The 25,145-nt window shown below is 32.4% G+C and overlaps 1 protein-coding gene and 2 long non-coding RNA genes across 29 annotated transcripts in view; 2 read left to right on the top strand and 1 right to left on the bottom strand.

Moving 5' to 3' along the window:
- The window catches only part of LOC116433269 (uncharacterized), a 115,038-nt gene that overhangs the window by 44,662 nt on the left and 45,231 nt on the right, over nucleotides 1-25,145 (bottom strand). For 19 of the 27 annotated variants that reach the window (XR_012998334.1, XR_012998336.1, XR_012998335.1 and 16 more), the window contains one exon: nucleotides 12,930-13,061. The exons of 1 other annotated variant lie outside the window; for it this stretch is intronic. Coding sequence is in view for 10 of the 26 variants with exons in the window: in XM_076366500.1 (XP_076222615.1) it covers nucleotides 12,930-13,061 (132 nt within the window). In the remaining 16 variants the exon portion in view is untranslated. Of the gene's footprint in view, nucleotides 1-864; nucleotides 1,132-2,465; nucleotides 2,622-2,641; nucleotides 2,732-12,929; nucleotides 13,062-21,706; nucleotides 21,860-24,003; nucleotides 24,161-25,145 lie in introns of those variants that run through there. 7 more of the 27 variants (XM_076366505.1, XM_076366506.1, XM_076366529.1 and 4 more) reach the window with 7 other exon arrangements.
- LOC143174422 (uncharacterized) overlaps nucleotides 1-25,145 on the top strand; it is a 94,749-nt gene that overhangs the window by 24,384 nt on the left and 45,220 nt on the right. The gene's annotated exons all lie outside the window — the stretch shown is intronic.
- On the top strand, nucleotides 5,176-17,330 carry LOC143174430 (uncharacterized). Its single transcript, XR_012998383.1, has 3 exons — nucleotides 5,176-5,323; nucleotides 6,327-6,463; nucleotides 16,995-17,330. It is a non-coding gene; the product is annotated as an uncharacterized LOC143174430 (long non-coding RNA).

The following is a 25,145-nucleotide window of genomic DNA, read 5'->3' as shown; positions in this document are numbered from 1 at the left end:
ATATATTTGATATTTTATATATTTTGTATTCTATATATTTTATGTTTGATATATTTTACATTTGATATATTTTATATATTTGATAAAATATATAGAATATAAAATATATAATAAATATATAAAATATGTAATATATGTATATGTGCATATGTTTGATATATTTTATATATTTTATATTTTATACATTTTATATTTTATATATCTTATAACTCTATATATTTTATATTTTATTTTATTATATATAATATACACACTTATACTTCAAAATACAATAAATAATAACAAAAGTTAATATTCCATTCAGATTCAAAAGAATCCACTAATATTTACGCCCAGATTCCGGTAAAAATCATCACACGCCCAACACGATATTTTAAACCGAAGGGTTAAAAACCGTAAAAACACTGTTCCCATCGCACAATATTTACACAGCGGCCAAGAATTTTTCAGGAACCGGCGCGCAGTGTACCCAGGTGGTGAATCGAGAGTGAAACAGATCCGACGCGCAATCGTTCCCGAGAATCCCGGGAATTTTGTTTATTGCATGTTTAACCTTACCTTCTCAAATATAGTGCCGGTGGATTGCTGAGATCGCGCTGATTAAAATGAGTGCAAACTCGATAGGAATCGGACTAGTTTTTCGATTTCATGGAAATGGGCCTTAATTTCGTGAATTACACTAGGTTGTGTAAAACTAGTCCGATTCCTATCGTGTTTGGGCTCGTTTTAACCGGCAGAATTTCAGCAATTCAGTGGCACTATGTTTGAGAAGGTAAGATTAAAATTAACAATTGAAATTTTTTTATTGCACGAGTATATTCAATGCGTGCGGCATTGCTTTGATGTCATTAATTTCAATCTTACTTTCTCAAACATGGTACTGGTTGTTGTGATCAGTCTCAAACTACATCAAGAGGTTAAGGGTCACATGACATTCATTCCTCCAACCATCCGAATACTGAAACTCCTCATGTTCACATTTGCTATATCACAACTGTCACTGTCTCTCAATATCTCCATTAACCGAAAATTCTCTGTTCACACAACACTGTTCCCGTCGCACAATGTTTACACAGCGGCCAATAATTTTTCAGAAAGTGAAACAGATCCGGATGCGCAATCGTCCCCGAGAATCCCGGGAATGCGGATGACCCGGCCGCCGGTCCTCTAATAATAAATTCTTCCGATAACTTTTGCCTCGTTGCGCAAGTGATACCCACCGCGATGAATTGTTTGTTTATAGTCGACGGAAACTCCGAGCAAGCGGTATCTAATTGTGGTCATTCGAGAGAATTATTGTCTGCCGTTGTGGTGTAGGATTGTTTTTTTTGTTTATGGTGATTTGGGAGAAATGTTTGTATTATTTTTATAAATATTATGACAATACATAAATGTTGGAATTTTGAAGTTTTTTTGAGAAATGTGTATTTCTGGGAATTTTTTATTTATTGTATTTATGTATTATTTTGAATAATTGTTTTTTTAAATTATTTTTATTTATTGTGTTAATGTATTATTTTTGTAATTATGACAATATTTAAATGTTGGAAAGTCCTTCTCTGTTTCTGGATTTTGAATTTTTCTTGGAGAATGTAGTTTCATGGGAGTTTTTTAATTTATTGTGTTTGTGGAACAAATGTTTACTTTATTTAAAGGAGCTCTGTAAATGTACTATTAATGATTTGTTTTGTGGAATGATTATCAGAATAAATTTTTCTATGGAAATTCATTATTGAGAATAATTAATTGTATGTTAAAATTAAGGTAATTATGTTACAATACTGAGAAGAGGATATTAACACCGGATATCATAGACCAATTTGGTAATGGAGGGAATTGTTTGGAACTTTGGATAGGAGAACTTTGAATTTTTCTATGGAGACTTAATTATTAAGAATAATTTTATGCGATAGAAATAGGGTAATTTATCTAGGACAATAGAAAAAAGAAAAACTGACTGATCCAAGATGGGACTAGAACACAAGATCCTCGGATTACTAGTCAAGGAGTTAGTCCACGTCTCCATTGCAGGTTCAAAGGAAGAACGTTGCAATCATGGTACCTATTGAAGCTACCTAATTTTTATCATATTACATTATATACTATATTACAGTGTATTACATATATTTTATATAATTTTTTATATATTATATTTATTGTTATTATATTATATTATATTGATAGAGTATATTATACACTATTATATCATTCTTTATATATTATATTTCTTATTATTATTATACTATATTATATTATATAATGCCTTTTGACACCTTCAACAAAAACAGTGTTGAATGTTACTTCCTTAACTGATGCACCTCGTTAATGTTTAACAAAACAAAAATACTTTAAATTATACTCGTTTAAATTTCACTAACAATTAGTGATTATATAATTAACAATAATATATATGTATATATATATATATATAATATTGACATATATATTATATTATATTACATTACATAATGTCTTTTGACACCTTCAACAAAAACAATATCAAACACTACTTCCTTCACCGATGCACCTCGTTACAATTCAACAAAACAAAATTAAACTCGTACTATTACTTCATACTCTAAATTTCACCAACTATACTCCCACGATCAAACGGTTAACAAGTCCCTCTACATCTACATACACACGAACTCCTAATGTACCCGGTCTATACATCGACTCGTCCCGCAGCCCCGGAACGAACGCGTCTCGCGTTTCCGCTCGGAACGGAAGGAACCCGTTTGCCGGCCGCGAAATAAAGACGAAGCGCGCGCGCGCCCGCGCCGCCGCCGAGCGGATCGCCGCGCATTCTACAAAGGACCGCGCGGTTATATTTAGTTTTGGCGCGGTCGTGCACTCCCGTGGATTTTCGGTCTTTTTGGAAAAGCTTCCGCCGCGCCGCGTTCGAAATATACTCGAGTCGGGGCGAGTCTCCTCGACCGCTTCGCTCTGCCGTTGGGCACAAGTGGATTGTGGGTATTGAATTATTAACGCGTTGAGTCTGGGTGATTTGGTGATGACATGGGTCAGATTTGACCCATGGTGGTTTTATTATTGAGAGCCATTTGTACGTATATTTCAATAATAATTTGCGATCATATAAATATTTTATTTCCCGAAAGTCTTATCGTCATTTAAATTCTTGTAAAGCAACAATTCCAAAATGGGTCAAATTTGACCCATGGTAGTTTTAATATCAAGATTCATTTGTACATGTAACACAATAATAATTTTCAAACGTATTAATATCTTATTTCCCAAAAGCCTTGCCATCTTTTAAATATTTGTAAAGTAATAATTTCAAAATTGGTCAAATTTGACCCATGGTAGTTTCAGTATTAAGATCCATTTGTAAATATATTCCAACAATAACTTTCAAGCATATTAATATCTTATTTCCCAAAAGCCTTGTCATTTTTTAAATATTTGCAAAGTAATAATTTCAAAATAGGTCACATTTGACCCATGGCGGTTTTAATATTGAGATCCATTTGTACATATATTCTAGCAATAATTTGCGATCATATTAATATTTTAGTTTCCAATTGTAATTCTATTTCGATGATGAACAATACGTCTAAAATGGGTCAGAGTTGACCCATGGTAGTTTTAATATTGAGATCCATTTGTACATGTATTCCAACAATAATTTGCAATCATATTAACCCATTAAGTCCCAGTGATCTATTAATAGATCACTCACTCTAAATAGTTATAGACAACTTATTTGTTAGTAAATATTGTATCTAATGATTAGGATAAATATGAGTTAGTATTCAGAAGTCACAAAGTCACTAAGTCACCAAATTACCAAATAACCAATTCACCAAGTCACCAAGTCACCAAGTCACCAAGTCACCAAATAACCAAATCACCGATTTATTAATTCACCAATTTACCAATTTACCAAGTTACCAAATAAACAAATCAGCCAGTCACCAAATAACCAAGTCACCAATTCATCAATTCACCAATTTACCAATTTACCAATTTATCAATTTACCAAGTCACCAAGTCACCAAACAACCAAACAACAAAATAAAAAATTAAATCATCGATCAGCCACCAATCCCCCCAAAACAATTTAAAACTCATCAACAAATTGTTAATAAATATCACAAGAACAACTTTAACACAGCCACTCGAAAAACAGACGAGAATATCTTGCGATCGCACTATGTAAATCGTGTTCCTGTTGCGATAAACATTAAGAAATACTCGACGTGAGAATACGCGAGAAAATAGTAGACGTAGTATACATTGGCGTACACTGATAATCATCAATGTCCGATTCAACGGCGATTTAATTGGTTGACCGTTTATTTTCCTTCTGGTTTCCCTCTCTCGCTGGTAACCTTAATGCTAATGGTGATTTAGAACTGCTTCCTTGGTATTTCGAAATGATGACTGTTAACATAATTGCCAGGGGATAGACTCATAGAGAAAGAATGTTGGTGAATGCAATGATTTTTTTTTTATTTGATCTTGAAAAATAATATTGATGAATGTAACAATGATTTTTATTTAATTTTAAAAAATAATGTTGGTGAATGCAAGAGTGATTTTTTATTTAATTTTGAAACGTAATGTTGGTGAATACAAGAATGATTTTTTATTTGATTTTAAAACATAATGTTAGTGAATACAACAATAAGATAGTGAATAGTAAGATTTTTTATTTGATTTTTAAAAATAATGTTGATGAATACAAGAATGATTTTCTATTTAATTTTGAAAAATAATATTGGTGAATACAACAATGATTTTTTATTTGATTTTAAAAAATAATGTGGGTAAATACAAGGATGACTTTTTATTTGACTTTAATAATTACTGATATTACATTATATTCTGTTATATTATACTTATATTATATTATATTACATTCATATTACATTATATTATGCTACATTACATTACATCATACTACATTTATATCTATATATAATATTCCCAAAGTAAACAAGATTGACATCTCAACTCCAAACTCATTAAGACACATTAACCCCGTCACGTTCCGTCAAAGTGACAAACCGTCTTCCCCGGTACAATGCCTCCGGTGATCGGTGGCTCGAGCCGGTGAAACGCGTTAAAAGCTAGCCAAACAATGACGTCGGCCGGGTTACGAGCTGAAAACGCGAAACAGGAAGATCACTTCCTGGCGGTCGTTTCGTTCAACGGTCGAGGCCGCAGGTAGAGATCGGTTTTTGTCAGTATCTATCCGGCGGATCGGGTGAACGCAACCGTGCGCCGATGCAACGATCGACCGGGATTTCGCTCGCGAAGCTATGCATTGTGGGTAATGGAAGGCTAATTGGCGAGCAAGGTTTGCACTTTCGTTGCGCGATTAATGGTGGTTATGAGATAATTGATAATAGAGAAGATTGACTTGAATTTTGGATGGGAGAGAAGTTTGAATTTTTCTATGGAAATTAATTATTGAGGATAATTTATATGATGGAAGTAGGGTAATTATGAACAGTACTGAAAGGAGGACAATAGATCATCATAGGCTAATTGATAATCGTTTTGATTTTTATAGATAGAAGTTTTGAATTTTGGATAGAATTTTGAATTTTAGATAGGGGAGAAGTTCGAATTTTGGATAGAAGTATGAATTTTTCTATTGAAATGAATTATTGAGAATTATAATTGTATGATAGAATTAAGGTAGTTGTGTACAATACTGAGAAGAGGATAATTGGATCATAGACCAATTATTAATAACGGAGAGAATTGTTTAGAGAATTTCGAATTGTTCTATGGAAATTAATTATTGAGAGTAATTGTGTGATAGAAGTGAGGTAGTTTGTCTACAATACTGAGAAGAGGATATAATCGGATCACAGACCAATTGATAATGGAGAGAATTGTTTTTAATTTTGGATAGGAGAAAACTTTGAATTTTTCTATAGAGATGAATTATTTAGAATATTTGTGTGATAGAAGTAGGATAATTTTGTACAGTACTGAGAAGAGGACAAATAGATCATCATAGGCTAATTGATAATTGAGAAGAGATTGTTTTGAATTTTGCATAGGAGAGATGTTTGAATTTTGGATAGGAGAGAACTTTGAATTTTTCTATGGAAATTAATTATTAATGGATAATTTATATGATGGAAGTAGGGTAAATTCTGAACAATACTGAAAGGAGGATAATAAATAGATCATAGACCAATTGATATAACCGAGGAGATTTGTTTTGAACTTCGAATAGGAGAGAAGTTTGAATTTTTCTATGGAAATTAATATTATTGAGAATAATAATTGTATGATAGAAATTTAGGTAATTTATGTACAATAAAAATTGAGAAGAGTTCAAATAGGAAGAAGAAAAACGGGAGTGTGATCGAAGAGGGGGACTCGACGAACTCGAGATCGTCGGATTACCAACCAAGGACGTACCCCACGTCTCCATTGGGGATTCGAAGGAATGATGTTACATTCAGGGTACTTATTCAAGGTATCTATCTTCAAATAATTATACCTGCTAAATTCCTGACTATCTACACTTAATATTTTACATATAGTATTAGACATATATATACTATTATTCTACAAAAATATTTACAAATATTTTATTAACTTTGAATATTCACAAATATTTTATCAGCTTTGAACATTAACAAATATTTTCCCAACTTCAAATATTTAAAAATATCTTCCTAACTTCAAATATTTAAAAATATCTTCCCAACTTCAAATATTTAAAAATATCTTCCCAACTTCAAATATTTAAAAATATCTTTCCAACTCCAAATATTTAAAAATATTTCCCCAACACCAAACATTCAAAAACAATCCATCATCAACTCAAAAACCTTCCCTCAATCTCTACCCCTCAAAACCAACCCCTAAAAATTAAAAACCATCCCAAAAATTGACCACACATCAACCAAACTCCATCCAACGCCCACAGGGTGGCCCAGCAGTAAACCATTTTCGAGCAACGTGGCCGAGCTAAAAGAGAATAATAGGATGCCGAGAAAAAGCAGCGTCGCCTGAAAATACACGGTCACTTTGAGGATTGACTCATGCAATAATTTATATTGCCCCCTCCCCCTCCTCTTTCGCCCTTTTCCCCCACTCCCGCTCGGTCGTTCGTATGCACCGACTATATTTAAGTACAACGTACCGCGCTTATGAGACAGAACGTTCCTCATGGGTTACTGTCCTCTCCTCGGCTCCCCCTTCGGCAGAGTAAACGCCTTTACGCCATTTATACACCGGCACCGAGGCGTCGCGTGGACGGTTTCGGGAATGGTGTGATTTTCGATTTGGTGGTTTTTTAATTTTTCATTTGTTTGATTCTGAATTTTTGATTTTTTGGAATAAGATTTATTATTAGGCAATGTTTAATATCGTAAAAAATAGAAATGCCATAGGATTGTAGTAAATGGACCGTTTTGAGAACGGTGTAATTTTCGATTTGGTGACTTCTGAATTTTCGATTTGTTGAGTTGTGAATTTTTGATTGATTGGTTTCTGAATTTTTTGTTTCTTGATTTCTGAATTTTCGATTTTTTGGAAAATAAGATTTATTATTAGATAATATTTAATATCTTTTTTGTTGATTATTTAGAAAAATGAGATTTATTATTAGCTAATATTTAATATAATAATACTTAATATTTTTAAAAAATGAAAATACCATAGAATATGTTTAGAATTATTCACCATTTTTTAGTACATGGACGTTTATTTTGAAAATGCTGTAAGTACATTTTTTTAAAAGAAATGAGATATCACATTTGAAAAAAAATGAGATTTATGATTAAGTAATATTTAATATCTTAGGAACTGAAAATGCCATAGAATATGCCCAAAATTTTTCACCGTTTTATTCAGTAAACGGACCACGTATTTTGAAACCGCTGTAAGCCTTCTTTTAAAATTGAAATTTATGACTAGGTAATATTTAATATAATAGTATTTAATATTCTCAAAAAATACCAACAACCATAGAACATGCCTTGAACTGTTCACGTTTTTATCAGTAAATGGGCCACTTATTTTGAAACCGCTGTAAGTCTTCTTTTAAAAAATGAAATTTATGACTAGATAATATTTAATATAATGGTATTTAATATTCTCAAAAAATACCAACAACCATAGAACATGCCTTGAACTGTTCACGTTTTTCTCAGTAAACGGACCACTTATTTTGAAACTGTTGTAAGCCATCTTTCAAAAATGAAACTTCGTAAACCCTGCTTTTCTTTTTCAACTGCAAGCAACGTTTGTTTGAACAACTACAGATTTGCATTCGCTGGAACACACGCGATCCAGTTTCACAAGTTTCAGGAAGGCGAAAGGTGTTTCCGGAAACGCGAAACAAAATTCTCCTGTCTCGGTAAATGCGTTGCTTCACGAGAAGCGACTTTGCGCGAAGTTTATTTCTGACGCGAGACGCGCCAGCTAAGTTAACGAACGCAGGAGACCTCGGGTGAACCGCGAGGCAAACGATCCGAGCTACCGCTGGAAACCTCGAATCCTTGTTGAATTAGAATTAAATACTATAGGGAGATTCAAAATCACCGATTCCTGATACTCTCTTTTTGAAATTATTAAAAGAATAAACATATGTTGGATGTATGTTTAGGACAACATTTTTTGTGAGATTCTATCTAAAGTATTTAGATTAAAGATATAGTCAAGAAAATATCGATTGCAATAATTTTAATTTTATATTCTCAAATGTAGTGCTAGTGGATTGCTGAGATTGCGCTGATTAAAATGAGTCCAAACACGATGGGAATCGGACTAGGTTCACAGATTTAATGTAATTTCGAAGTTAAAGGCTAGTTTTCATGAAATTGAAAAAGTAGTCCGATTTACGTCGTGTCTGTACTCATTTTAACGAGAAAAATCTCAACAATCCATCAATACTATGATTGAGAACCTAAAGTTACACATGTAATGAAGAAAATTTTAATTGCACTTTCTAACTTTAAACCTTATATTCTCAAACATAGTGCTACTGAATTGCTGAGATTGCGCTGATTAAAATGAATCCAAACACGATAGGAATCGGACCAGTTTTACAGATTTAACGTAAGTCGCTAAACTAAAGGCTCGTTTCCATGAAATCCAAAAAGTAATCCGATACCCTTCGTGTTTGTACTCATTTTAATCGGCACAATCTCAGCAATCCACTTACACTACTTTCACATCAATTTTCAAAAACAACTTCCCCCTGCTTTCCTGCTCGCTTAAATTTCACTTTCAAAACTCAAAACCAATAAATTCAAACCAGCATCACTACAACCATTACAAACTCCTCCAGTTACATCTGCAATAGCTGTTACCAATATTTTCTTATCACCCCATAGAGATCATGGTACAAACACAATCACCATAAAGAATATACGCGCGGAATGTTTGCCGTCGTTGAATCCTAGAATCCAGATTACCCCCATACCGCGGATTCCGATGCCGCGAGGATGAAAGGGAGAAAAAGGGAAGCGTACCCGACAAATTTCCCTCCATTACAGGACGACCCTGTCGTTATCTAGGGATTATTTTCTTATCTCGCCCTTTGTAATTTCCGCATCACGGAACACCTCCGAGGAAAACGCTTTCTTCTGTCGGCCGGATTTTTCCGGCACGGTAATCGCCGGGTTTTACGCCCGTGCCGTTTTATTGTATACACGGCTGCGCTGCGTAAATGCACACACGCCTGTACAGTCAGGGCTGTACGAACCTGGACGCATGAGGGGCCCCTCGCAACAGCGTGTTTCATCGCGATGATGGAATTTGAATATATTATTAAATTTATTATATTTTATTATTCTATTTATTATTAAATATTATTTAATATATGGTGAATAATTTTATGAAATAAAAAGAAAATTTCTGGATATTTCTTGCGGTTTTTTATAGGGGGTGTATAATATTTATTATATTTATTATTCAATATTATTAAATATATAGTGAATAATTTAATAAAAATAAAAGAAAATTTTTGTAAATTTCTTGCAGTTGTTTTATAGAATGTGTATAATGTTTATTATATTTATTGTCAAATATCATTTAATATATGGTGAATAATTTAATAAAATAAAAAGAAAGTTTCTGTAAATTTCTAAATGTGAATAATTTTATAGAATGTGTATAATGTTTATTAAATTTATTGTTAAATATTATTTAATATATGGTGAATAATTTAATAAAATAAAAAGAAAATTTCTGTAAATTTCTAAATATGAATAAACGCAACAATATATCATTTTATGATTTGACAGAAGTTTAATAATTATTATAAATTTGATTTCTTGTGAATTTTATGTAAATTTAATAATTATTGTACATTTAATATAAATTTAATAATTATTGTACATTTAATTTTTTATAAAGCTTATTATTATTATTATTATTTCTTATCAATTTAATATAAATTTAATCATTATTGCAAATTTAATTTCTTTTCAATTTAATATAAATTTAACAATTGTTGTAAATTTAATTTCGTATGAATTTCTTATAAATTTAATATAAATGTAATAATTATTATATTATATTAAATTTAATAACTGTTGTAAATTTAATTTATTATAAATTTAGTAATTTTTATAAATTTAATAATTATTATAAATTTAACAATTGTTATAAATTCAACAATTGTTATAAATATAATAATTGTTATAAATATAATAATTATTATAAATTTAATAATTGTTTTAAATTCAATAATTGTTATAAATTTAATTTATTATAAATTGAATGATTGTTATAAATCTAATTTATTATAAATTGAATAATTGTTATAAATTTAATTTATTATAAATTGAATGATTGTTATAAATTTAATTTATTACAAATTGAATAATTACAAATTGAATAATTATAAATTTAATAATTATAAATTTAATAATTGTAAATTTAATAATTATTATAAATTTAAATAAAAGTACCAAAAACAATGTATTATCTTTTGAACGCGACTGTAGGCCGGTGTCGAAACCGGAAGGGAGTCTGCCAACTACAAATATTTGCATCCGCGTCGAATCGCACGGATAGTCCGCGATTATGTTAATAAAGGCGGGCTTCGCAGAGGAAGCTGAAATTTCGTAACTATTGTAGTTTCCCGAGGCGATGATACAACCGCCTATCACCGTGAACAGACCCGCCTAACGTTCCGCAGATCGGTGTATCAATACGAGGCGATAACAATGCCTCCTTCGAATTGCGCAGTTTCCTAACCTCATGACATAGAAATCAAATGGAATTTGACGCGTCCGAGAAATACTGTTTAGTTTGGTTTAACTAAACAAAGTGATCAAAGGGATCGTTTCTAATTATGAAAGTTGCCACATGATTTCTTAATAGTTTGTTTTGTATTATTTAGTTGTGTTATTGTATTGTATAATATATAATATGTAATATATAATAATATATCATATATTATGTAATATATATTATATTGCATTCTTGATATAATATAATATATATTATGTATAATATAATATATATTATGTATAATATAATATATATTATATATTATATATTATATATTATATATTATATATCGTGTACCATATATTATATTCAAAATATTATTTTTCTCACGAATCTATCCAAAGCTCAACCACGAAACATCCAAAAAACATACAAACATCTCCAAGCATTAATATCATATTTAAACGAAACCATCAACTATTTATAGTTTCCAATTGATTCTGGGAGAGGCTTCAACCGGATTTGCGTAACGCGTCATATGAATCTCCGGCGTTGAATCTCGGCTACTGCAATTAGGCTTTATCAGTTGGAATTACGTGTTCGAATCACGGATTAAAATTGATGAATCACAGCCGGCTATGGCGGCAACGCTATCTAGGAAACGTTGCTGCCTCAATTTCTTCATGATACAACGAACTGAATGGGCAAGTGTTCTCTAGCAGACTTTCTCGTGACTAACGCCATGAAATGGAATGTGTTTTACGTCTACATTATAATCTATACTCTATAATGTGTCCAGCCAACGAAAAAAGTTGAAAAATTCAACTTGACAATTATTAACTTAAGGTTGGGACACCGACGTGTTGCTGATTTTAATGAATTTTTGAATTTCTGAGATCGTGCCGATTAAAATGAGCCCAAACACGATGGGAATCGGACTAGATTTACGGATTTAGTGTAATTCACGAAACTAAAGGCGCGTTTCCATGAAATCGATGAAATCGTCCGAATTATGTCGTGTTTGGACTCATTTTAATCAGGACAATCTCAATATTCCATTCGTACTATGATTAAGAAAGTTAGATTGAAGATGCAATCAAGAAAATTTCAATTGCAATAATTTTAAACTTACCTCTTCAAATGTAGTACCAATGGATTGCTGAGATTGCGCTGATTAAAATGAGTCCAAACACGACATAAATCGGACTATTTCATCGATTTCATGGAAACGCGCCTTTAGTCTCGTGAATTACACCAAATCTGCAAATCTAGTCCGACTCCTATCGTGTTTGGGCTCATTTTAATCAGCGCGATCTCAGCAATCCACTTACACCATACTCAACAACCTACAACCAAAATCAACAAACTTCATATTCCCTTCATCACACATTTACATTTAACACGCACATCACTTTGAAATCCCTGTCTTCAACCATTTCTTAAAAAACTGTCTGCGCCGTTGCAATCATTGTAAAAGGCACGTGAAATTGGTCATTTCAATCCACCCGGTAATTCTACCGCAAACCTAACCTCGCCGCACAAGAAACTTCGTCCGATTCGGTAGTCCCGGTGTCAGCTGAACGGTTCAGCAAATCACGTGACCCCTGCGTTGAACATCCCTTTGTTACAACGCGAAGGCACGCGAATGATTTCCGTGTTACTATAGCGTCTCTAATTCCAATTAGCCGAGTCACAAAAGAATCCGTGCGGCAGGCACTGCCTTCGGCTCGCGTAATTGCACTGTACCATACCTTCGGGCAAAGGATGCAGGGTCACCGCCGTTGACAAACGACCGCTTCCCATGGAAACGAGATGCGGCGCTTCCGTTTGTACCCGCAGCGCTCGTCCAGCCTCGCGCACCTCAAGACCGGCGGCCGCCATGCCTGTGCGGAGAACAGAGAAAGAGGAATGTCGGTTAAAATTAATTGCGTGATTAATTGATTGTAATTGTGAGGTTATAATTTCGTGAGGGTAAGAGAATCATTGTATTAATTGGCTTGTGATGGATTTCTCGAGGGTAAGAGAATCATTGTATTAATTGGCTTGTGATGGATTTCTCGAGTGTAATTGGTGGAATGGTTTGTCATTAATTATGATTAATTAATTTGAATTTAAATGACTTATTATTCTTGTAGTATCACTTATTATATTATGTAAATATAATTTTCATTTTTTTCTCCAATAAATTATTAATTTATAATTTTTCATTTCTCTAATTACTTTCCTAATGACTCTCTACACAATTTCTGTTAGCCAATTTTAAATTGAAAAAAGTACTGGCATTTTTTAAGATACTAAATATTAACTAGTTACAAATAAAAAGTTTACATTACATTAATCACAAATTATGTGACATCCAATATTTTAAAAGTTATATTATACTTGTTATAATTTTTATTACTATTTATATTAATTGCTCAATAATTCTATTAACACTAAGAAAATATGTTCCAGTTTATAGGTTAACAGTACCCTTTTCTATTCAGACCTGTCAAATTACATACGTTTACAGAAATCTTATTCTAGTACGTACACCAATTATTAATATTAAAATTACCATACAGTCAAAGTGACTTTGAAAATAAATAATTTTGTGAAACGTATTCTACTGTAATTAACTATATCTTGTTTCGCATTGGCTTAATGAATGTTTATGAACCATTCAGTTGACTTTATATCAATAGAGCTTGCTTTCTTCTTAAAATATGCATCGGACCAAACAGAATGTGAGTACATTATATTTCCAACTTTCTTGAATAATCAAACTGCGTGACCTTATTGTTTCCCATTGCATTGTTTACGTACCGAGTGGACTTTCACTGGTTTTTATTTAAGAAGATTGTTCTATTACGCTTAATACCTGATTAAATGATTTTATGAGTCGGAACCATGGTAATTGGTTGCTGAACGGTGCTGTGGTGAGATTAACGTATAAGAATCATTCATGTTTATTAAATAATTAATAGGTGCCGGTTTACTGGAACTAATTATATTATATATCACTACTTCTCGCTTGCTCAATTACGTGCTTTCTGTAATTGCGATTTCACCGCAGTCAATTATACGGTAATAACAATTACTTATTGAAATAATACTCGCAGAAGTTTCTAGGAATAAAATCAATTTAACGTTTCTTTTAGAAAATTACTTTTCCCTGTCGTGCGAATACTTTCATGTTTCCATGAGATTTATGTGGATCATGCATTTTCGCAGACATTATTTCTGTGTGTATTTATTTTAAGAGGTACATACATGTGACTCTTTGAAATTTTTGAATAGAAAATAATAAAATATTTTGATACACATTCTATATTTTAAGAGGTACGTACATATGACTCTTTGAAATTTTTGAACAGAAAATAATAAAATATTTTGATACATACTGTGGATTATAATATATATTGAATAAATATAATATTTAATGGTTGCTATAAATTATATATTATTATAATTTTTATTAAAATAATAAGCATACTATAATAAGAGTAATAACAATATTATCATTGAAATATCATTATTTAAGAGATTAATGTCACTTCTTAGAGAAATAAATATTTATGGAATTAAAAAGGTTAAATAAATGAACTTTCTATTCTTTATCAATTTATATTATCCCAATTTGTTTTGCAAATATAAACATGTGATAATGGAAATGTCAATTTCATTCGTTTCGATCTTACCTTCTCATATGTACTACCGTTGGATTCCTGGAATTTTTCTGATTAAAATGAGCCCAAACACGATATAATTCGGTCTAGTTTTACGATGTCATGGAAACGAGCCTTAAATGTCGCTAATTATACTGAATCGTAAAACTAGTCCGATTCCTATCGTGTTTGGGCTCATTTTAACGAAAAAAATCTTAACATTCCATCGATACTATGATTGGGAACCTAAAGTTAAACACGCAATGAAGAAAATTTCAATTGCACTAATTTTAACCTTACCTTCTCAAACATAGTGCCATTGAATTGCTGAGACTGTGCCGATTAAAACGAGTCCAAACACGACGTGAATCGGACTACATTTACCAAGTTAACATAATTAACGAAACTAAAGGCGTGTTTCCATGAAATCGAAAAACTAGTCCGATTCCTATCGTGTTTGGGCTCATTTTAATCAGCGCGATCTCAACATTCCATCGGTATAGCAATTACTCCTCCATTCGAAAGGAAAAAATCCTCACGAATTCTTACTCTCACAATCGAATTTCGGGGTTCAGTCGACAGGCGTCAGCACCGTGCGCCGGCAGCGACGGCGGCCGAGAAAAATAAGTGGCCTGGAGGGGAGGGCAGGGACGAGAAGAAACCGGTCGGTGTTCTCGGGACCGCCGGGATTATTTTTCTTCTGGGCCGCTTCTTGTCCTCCCCCACTCCCCCCGCCCCCCCGTCCTGCATCGCCCTCTCGTTCTTCAGCCGTGATCTTCGTCCGGAGTCATGGGTCGTGATAAATTAGTGGGTATGCCTCGCGCGGAGGCGTAACGTGCGGTAGGAACGTGAGAAAAGGATTCCTCGTTTTTAAACGCGAGCCTGCGTAATTCGTGCGCCCTTACGTCATGGTGTTATGGTGTACCATGATTGTGCTTGAATTCACGTCATGTAGATCGTATTAAAAATAATTGAATTTAATATTTGTAGACGCGTCACGGTGTCATGGTGTACCATGATTGTGCTTGAATTCACGTCATGTAGATCGTATTAAAAATAATTGAATTTTATGTTTGTGGACGTGTAGGTTAATACTGATGTGAACTTCATGGATGTGCGTGTATATGATAGAAATATATATATATTTAATAAAAGATATTTTTAAAAAAACGAAGTTTGTGTTGACAACGAAAAATAATAAATTATCATCGTTTAAATAAACGACTGTATATTGTTGATTAATTTTAATATTAATAAGGTACTAGTTGGTTTGACAGTAGTTAGATACTGGTTCATTTAATCTGGTAATTAAGTTACTTGTTCATTGAACCTAGTGGTTAAATTAGTAGTTCATTGAACCTAGTAGTAGGAGCTACTAGTTTATTGAACCTAGTAGTAGAAGCTACTAGTTTATTGAACCTAGTAGTAGAAGCTACTAGTTCTGTTAACCTAGTAGTTCATTGAACCTAGTAGTAAAACTACTTCATTGAACCCATTAGTTGAACTACTTAAACTATTTCATTGAACCCATTAGTTGAACTACTTAAACTACTTCATTGAACCCATTAGTTAAACTACTTAAACTACTTCGTTGAACCTAATAATTAAACTACTAGTTCATTGAACCCAGCAGTTAAATTATTAGTCCATTTAACCTAGTAGTTAAACTACTTAAACTACTTCGTTGAACCTAGTAATTAAACTACTACTTCACTGAACCCAGTAGTTAAATTAATAGTCCATTGAACCTAGTAATTAAACTACTACTTCAACGAACCTAGCAGTTAAACTAGTAGTCCATTTAACCTAGTAGTTAAACTAGTAGTCCATTCAACCCAGTAGTTAAATTATTAGTCCATTTAACCTAGTAGATAAACTAGTAGTCCAGTGAACCTAGTAGATAAACTAGTAGTCCAGTGAACCTAGTAGATAAACTAGTAGTCCAGTGAACCTAGTAGCTAAACTAGTAGTCCATTGAACCTAGTAGTCAAACTATTAGTCCATATAACCCACTAAAAAACAAACAACACACTACAAGAAAACTAAACCCACCCTTTCTTATTCAACACCTATTCACATTCCAAAATCAATATTTCCATCATCACTTCAACCTAATTTTTCATTTCTCGCCAAATACACTAGATTCATAAATTCTTATCTCAATCCTAGATTAAGTGGAGCAGGTTGCGAAGTGAAACGACCTACGTCGTCGTTGCCGGACTGGATTAGCGAAATTCGTTTCTAACGCGAAGCCCCCTGGCTCCAGGTCGTTGAAGCTCACCGAATTAATCGGGATTTGAATTACCGGCCGATGAAATCCGAGGAGGCGTAGTAACTCAACCGGGCTGCGCCTGTCCTACATGACCATACAGCGAACTGACAACACCCGTCGATTTCTCGGTGCGACACGTTTAGAAAGAGACTTCGAATTGGTAGGAGAATATTGGAGTCTTGGAAGTCAGTTGAGATATTGTGGTCCAGGAAGGAGGTGAACGAGAAATTTGTTTGGGGTTGTGTAAAATGAATTTTATTTATTTATTTAGTTATGTATTTATTTAGTTATTTATTTATGTATTTATGTATTTATTTAGTTATTTAGTTATTTATTTATGTATTTATGTATTTATTTAGTTATTTATTTATGTATTTATGTATTTATTTAGTTATTTAGTTATTTAGTTACTTAGTTACTTAGTCACTTAGTCACTTAGTTAATTAGTTACTTAGTTGCTTATTTAGTTACTTAGTTGCTTATTTAGTTACTTAGTTACTTAATTACTTAGTTACTTAGTTACTTAATTACTTAATTACTTAATTACTTAGTTACTTAGTTACTTAATTACTTAGTTACTTAGTTACTTAGTCACTTAGTCACTTAGTTACTTAGTTACTTAGTTACTTAGTCACTTAGTTACTTAGTTACTTAGTTCCTTAGTTACTTAGTTACTCAATTACTCAGTTACTTAGTTATCTATTTATTTAGACATCATTTATTAAACAAATATCAACCAGTTATACGAATAAGTTATTTAAATAAAATGTATTTAGAACATACTTTGTTTTATCATAATTAAAGTATGTTGGTCCATGAAAGTGTTAGGTTAAATAATAGATCCGTTTGAATATGTTCATGATTTTTTATGTATTAAATATGAACTATCCAAATTCAACTGTAAATGGAGAATTGGAATTACTATATGTAATAAATATTCTCATGGTGTCTTATACATTAAATCTCCACTATCCAAACTCACCAATAAAATAAGTATTGATCCTTAAGTAATTTAATTGTACAACTCAATTAACTAAAACTAAATTCCACAACTAGGGAGAATGAATTTATTGAATATAACAAATATTCTCATCATATTTCATATATTAAATCTCCACTATCCAAACTCACCAATAAAATAAGCATTAATCTTCAAATAATTTAATTGTACAACTCAATTAACTACAACTTAACTTCCATAGTTTTATATATTAAACCTCCACTATCCAAACTCTCCAATAAACTAACCATTACTCTTCAAACAATTTAATTGTACAACTCAATTAACTACAACTTCAACAATTAACAAGTTAAAAAAAAGAAACTCACACTACCAAGGAAAGAAGCCAACAAATTGCCACTGGACTCGACGGACGAGAATAGAATAAGGGAATCGTCGAGGACAATTACGGAAGAAGAGAAAGACTCGATGAGAACGATGAAAAGTGTCGGGCCGCGTACATAACGCGCTGTCCGTCCCGATCTTAACGAGTTGAAACAACTTTAATTAAGCGCATTACGCTAGCCTGTCCCGGTGAACTTTGTCTGCCGCGCTATGACACGGGGAAATAATGGGCTCGCAGCGGAGCTGTGCTCGGCGGGATCAGAACGATCTGAATTCGTGTCAGGAAGGACGCGCGATTCCGAGAAAATTACATAGGGTGTTGCGATAAGAGTGGATCAGTGAGGAGAGTTTCTGATGTAAATGGGAGGTTTGTTATGAGGTGTGGAGTGTTTGATTTTTAGGTTAGGTTGAAAGGAATATTATTTTTCTAGTGATGAATGTTTTTAGTTAAAATAACAATCATTATATTAAATAATCACCTAAGTGACAAAGCTTCTTTTAATAAATTAATTCCTTCCAACTCAAAAACTGTAGAAAATGAAACGTTTATAATACAAAGACATTTCCCTTGTAATTCAAATTACAAAAGTTCCATTATATTTACAACGATCTACAAGAATGTACCGAACGTCTATTGAGAAAAAGAGAAAAGAATTTTTGCGTAGACTCTTTCGTTACCGAAATGCAACCATAAACTCTCCTGAGCAAATAAAATTGCCGCGGCAGCTTACTCACTACTAAGGAATTTATAATTAGCAGCACATGAAACGCGTAATTCTTCGAGGTAATAACAAACAGTGTTGCTTTTGCCGGCTTCAAGCAAATATCTGATTTCTCTTAACACTATTTTTATCGAGGATGTCCAAAAATACTTTGGAAACGGTCGAAATTATTTTTTAAATTTAATAACGTTTCGTCAGTTAACTTTTCGACTTTCTGGTTAATTGTATAATTAATCTGTGCAAAGAATATTAATAATTATAATTATAATTATTATTATTAATATTATAATTCTATTTTCAATACTTTCTGTTATAGTTTATATTGCCGATTGTATTAAATACTTTAGATTTTATTTATTTATCGTTTCGAATAGACAAATTCAATGTGAAAAAGAAAAACGTTAATATGACAGGTATCATATTGTAATTAACTATTCAGTTTCGATTAAATTGATGAAACTAATCTGATTTACGTCGTGTTTCGACTCATTTTGATCAGAAAAATGTCAGCAATCTATTGGTACTATGATTGAGAAGGTAACGTTAAACATATAAAGGAAATTCCAATTGCAGTAATTTAGTCTTGCCTTCTTAAATTTAGTGCCAATGGATTGCTGACGTTCTGCTGATTAAAATGAGTACAAACACGATAGGAATCGGACTAGTTTTACGATTCGATGGAAACGAGCCTTTAGTTTCGTGAATTACATGACATCTTAAATTGATGAAACTAATCTGATTTACGTCGTGTTTCGACTCATTTTGATCAGAAAAATGTCAGCAATCTATTGGTACTATGATTGAGAAGGTAACGTTAAACATATAAAGGAAATTCCAATTGCAGTAATTTAGTCTTGCCTTCTTAAATTTAGTGCCAATGGATTGCTGACGTTCTGCTGATTAAAATGAGTACAAACACGATAGGAATCGGACTAGTTTTACGATTCGATGGAAACGAGCCTTTAGTTTCGTGAATTACATGACATCTGTGAAACTGCTCCGATTCCTATCGAGTTTCGACTCATTTTAATCAGAAGAATCTCAACATTCCATCGGTACTATGATTGAGAAGGTTACACATGTAGTGAAGAAAATTTCAATTGCAGTAAATTTAGTCTTATCTTGTCAAATATAGTGCCAGTGAATTTCTGAGATCGTGAATCAGCAGAACGTCAGCAATCCATTGGCACGTAAATCACTGTCTAAAAAGACCTTCAGAAATCAACCCCTTCAAAACACCATTAAACAATTTATCAATACTAAAACATCAAATTTTCATAAAAATACAATTAAAAACGTAGAAACCGAAGATTCTCCTCATTAATTTCTCCAATAATTTCAGAATCCTATCATCTCTCCGACAACCGCAAAATTAAGAAATCAGGAGTGGGCAATTTTCACCTGCCCGGTGATTTCATCGTTAAAACGTGACAGTGGCCGGATGTTTGTTTACTAACCTTCACTTTCAGCCGATTATCACTTAAGAGAGGCCGAAGTTGCATTCGGCTAATTTCGCGACATAAGAGTACCCCGCAGGCGGCAGGTGAACGCGCGTTTCGGTCGGACGTAACTTTCCGAACCCTTGGAAGCGAGTGCGCACCTGCCTGTTCGCAGGTGAGCCCGGGATAAAATTACACTCGCGCACGAACGCTCGCTTTTCTTCGCGACGTTGCTTTGTGTGCAACTCGCATTCCGAGCCGAAACAACAATTACGTTGTGGAATAAATGAACGACTGTTTTCCAGTGAATAATAATAATAATTACCATTATTATTTATTTTGATATTTTGATATTTTGATATTTTTTTATTTGGAGGAGTACATTGTGGACAAATGATTTAATTAGTCGAACAGTGAGAGGTCAGCATTTTTTTGTTAATTAGTCAATCAGCAGGAAGTCAGCATGTCTTTTTTAAATTAAATTAAATTTAATTTAATTTAATTCATTTCAATCATTCAATAACTAAAAACAAACATATTTCTTCCATTGAACCTACCAAAAGCAGTGCACTCTAATCTAAAAACAAATAAATCCTCGAATAATTAAAAACAATCACATCTATTCCATTCAAGCTACAAAAATCAGTATATCCTAACCTAAAAACAGCAAGGAAACAAATAAATCCTCGAATAAATAAAAACAATCCTATCTACTCCATGAAAATTCATAAAAATCAGAAAATATCAAAAAGTCAACATAACCTCATTCTCTTCTGAAATGATTATACAATATATTCAGAAGCCACAAAAAGAAAGTGTTTCCTAACCTAAAAACAACGAAGAAACAAATAAATCCTTAAATAACTAAAAACAAACCTATTTATTCCATTGAAACTACAAAAAGCAGTGCATCCTAACCTCAAACAAACAAATCCTCAAATAACTAAAAACAATCCCAGTTACACCATGAAAATTCACAAAAGTCAGAAACTATCAAAAAGTCAACTTAATCTAGAAGCTACAAAAAGCATCCTAACCTAAAAACAACGAAACAAATCCTGAAAATTCACAAAAATCACAAACTATCAAAAAGTGAACATAACCTCATGCACGTCTAAGCGACGCCTGCGTCGCGGTAGGTTCCGTCGTCTATGGGGGCCTTCAAACGAAACAGAGGCGTGCCGTTGTCGAAAGGAGGGTCGTAAGTGAGAAGATCGATTCGTGTAGTGGTTTTCGAGATAGTCCTCGAGTGCCGAAGTGTCGAGGTCTTCGGACCGGATAACGCTCGCCTCTGTGTGTGCACAGCAGAACGATTAATCTCACTCCGTGCTCCGTTGAATCGCTAACTTTCTGAATGATCGTGCAAATTACTGGATGATAAATTTTAACCTATGGAACCACTGATTTTTAGGTTAGGTTGAAATGAATATCAATGTTTTTGTGATGGATATTTTTAATTAATTAAGTTAGATTGCAATGAATATCAATTTTTTAGTGATGAATATTTTTAATTAATTAGGTTAGGTTGAAATGAATATCAATTTTTTAGTGATAGATATTTTGTAATTAATTAGGTTAGGTTGATATGAACAATTTTTCAGTAATTAATATTCTTAATCGAAATAACAATTATTATCCAATCCAATAATTGTTATTTTGATTAAGAATTGCGGAACGATTAATCTCACTTTGTGCTCCGTTGAATCGCTAATCTTCTGAATGATCGTGCAAATTAGTGGGAGCATGTGCTCCTGGAAAATGGGTCAATTAAAGAGGTCCCGACATTTGTCTCTTTGAGAGACTTTTCTGTCTGAGGAATGTTCTATGTTTGCCTTAATGACTCAAAATAAGTATAAATAATTGAATAATTGAATAATTGAATAATCGAATAATTGGATTTTAGGTTAAATAATTAAATAATCATGTTGAATGAAACAATTTTATGGAGTATAACTAAATAATTAAATACTCATCAAATAATTAAATAATCATATTAAATGAAACAATTATATCGATTATAACCAAATAATTAAATACTCATAACAAATAATTAAATATATTAACTGTTTAATTCACTTAATTTAAATTAAATGTTGTAAACGTTCACAATTAATGAACAAATTGTCCTAATAATATTTAATGTTTATTCATTTACTATGTGCTTCATACATAATTAAATTTTATGTTAAATAGTTGAATGACCATGTTAGATAATTAAATAATCATATTAAATGATGAAGCAATTATATCGATTATAACTAAATAATTAAATACTCATATCAAATAATTAAATAATCATATTAAATTAGTATCATTAATTTAATTCAAATTAAATGTTGTTACCGTTCACAATTAATAAACAAATTGTCCTAATAATATTTAAAATTTGTTAATTTACTATGCAGTTCGTAAATAATTAAATTTTAGGTTAAATAATTGAATGATCATATTAGATAATTAAATTTTATATTAAATATTGAAACAATGGTATCGATTTTAACTAAATAATTAAATACTCATATCAAATAATTAAATATATTAACTGTTTAGATGAGATTAGAGAAATAATACCTGTCTTTAGAGTATCAGGAAGCCTGAATTTCTGAACTTCAGAAATATTATACATACATCCAAGATCAATAAACACTTCCAAAAGTAGACCATTGTTTAAACAACAAACATCCCACCACAAGTTGCAAATGAACTTTGAAACTGGCCTGAACATTTTCTTAGGCTGTCGAAAGAGTGAAACTTCCTCCTGAGAGTAATAACAAACACTCCACTTGATCGTATAAAACAAACGAGGTCCAAGTTGTAATTTACACTAAAGAATATTAGATCTAATTAACTGTTTCCTACATAGCCACTGTACGCTACTTCATGGAACACAGAAAATGAGCATTTTAATGTATGGAACTGACTTTATATGAAAATATATAAATATATAGAACTAACGTTATGTCATAATATATAAAAAAATATATATATATACAGTGCACAACCACTGTACGCTACTTCATAAAACACAGAAAATGACCACTTTAGTTTACAGAACTGACACTATATAAAAATATATAAATACACAGAACTAACTAACCTATAAAACAATATTTATACAGAAAAGTACACAACAGTTTTTATAAACTGCTGCTAAATAATTATTGTACCAATAATTTCCTGGATCCATATACTATAAGTGTACACCATTAAATGGTGAACGTTCTGCATTATTCACAGTTTATCATATAAATTACATTCTACGTGCTGCCACTGAAAAAATCCAGCTGCGATACTGGCAAGATTGCGTTGTTCCTTTTAAACAGTTCTAGGTATAATGTTCCATGGAAACAGGCTCTAGGGGAAGAAAATATAAAAAGGATGTGGATAATGAACGAGTTACCAGCGTTGAGTGTAATAAATTGTCCGTTGGGAAAAACGTAGAAATTGTCGGAAGCTGTTCCATGCCGGTGTGGGTCTGGAAATATTTCTTCGCGCACGTCTATGGGTACTATTACCGTCCGGCCAGCACTTTCACCGTCTTTCTCGGAATTGGACTGCTGAAATGGAGGAAATTATAATTTGACCTTAACTGCACCTCTGTGCGGGCTGTTCGCGTTTAATTGTGCAGCAGCTTAAGAGGCGTAGGCGCGGCGACGATTTTAACTGAGTGTACAGTGAGTTCAACGAGTGATGGCACCAAATACAGTGATGCTCGGTTAAATTTCACAGTTTCGGGCCACAGTGGAATTTAAGCGAGCAAGACATAGGAGGAAGTAGTTTCCTTAGAGGAACTGACTGGAAGTGGAAGGAAAATTTCAATTGCAGTAATTTAGTCTGATCTTCTTGATTTTAGTGCCAGTGGATTGCTGAGATTCTGCCGATTAAAATGAGTCCAAACACGATAGGAATCGCACTAGTTTTACCAACTTAATGTAATTAACGACATTAAAGGCTCGTTTCCATCGAATCGTAAAACTAGTCCGATTCCCATCGTGTTTGTACTCATTTTAATCAGTACAATCTCAGCAATTCATTGGTATTGAAGTCACTTCCAAAAAGAAAAAACCTTTCAGAAATCAAGCCGTTCAAAACACCATTAAATGACTTATTAATGCTAGAACGCCGGATTGTTATAAAAATCGACTTAAAAATCTAAAAACTTGTTGGAAAATATACGTAGAATCCAATGATTGCTATTCTGATTAAAAATATTCATTACTAAAAAATTGGTGTTCACGTGAACCTAACCTAAAAATCGAACCTTTCATACATTAAAAAATTTAAATTCCCCTTTATATGTGACAATCTAACACTTACATAAACATCTTTTAAAAAAACCAATGTCCTGCCTAAAACCCACCTCGTGCGTTTTTATTTTATTTTATTTTATTTTAATTCATTTTATTTGAATTCATTTTATTTGAATTCATTTTATTTTATTTTATTTTATATCCGGTGCCCGGATTCGTTGAACACACTGTAGAACCACATAGAAAAGGAGATGACGGAAACGCGGCAAAAAGCGAGGAGCGAGCGGCCAAC

Source organism: Nomia melanderi, chromosome 1 (assembly GCF_051020985.1).
Source record: "Nomia melanderi isolate GNS246 chromosome 1, iyNomMela1, whole genome shotgun sequence".
In the NCBI taxonomy this organism is placed as follows: domain Eukaryota; kingdom Metazoa; phylum Arthropoda; class Insecta; order Hymenoptera; family Halictidae; genus Nomia; species Nomia melanderi.
The sequence above is the reverse complement of the archived record's forward strand: the minus strand, read 5'-3'. Positions and strand labels throughout refer to the sequence as shown.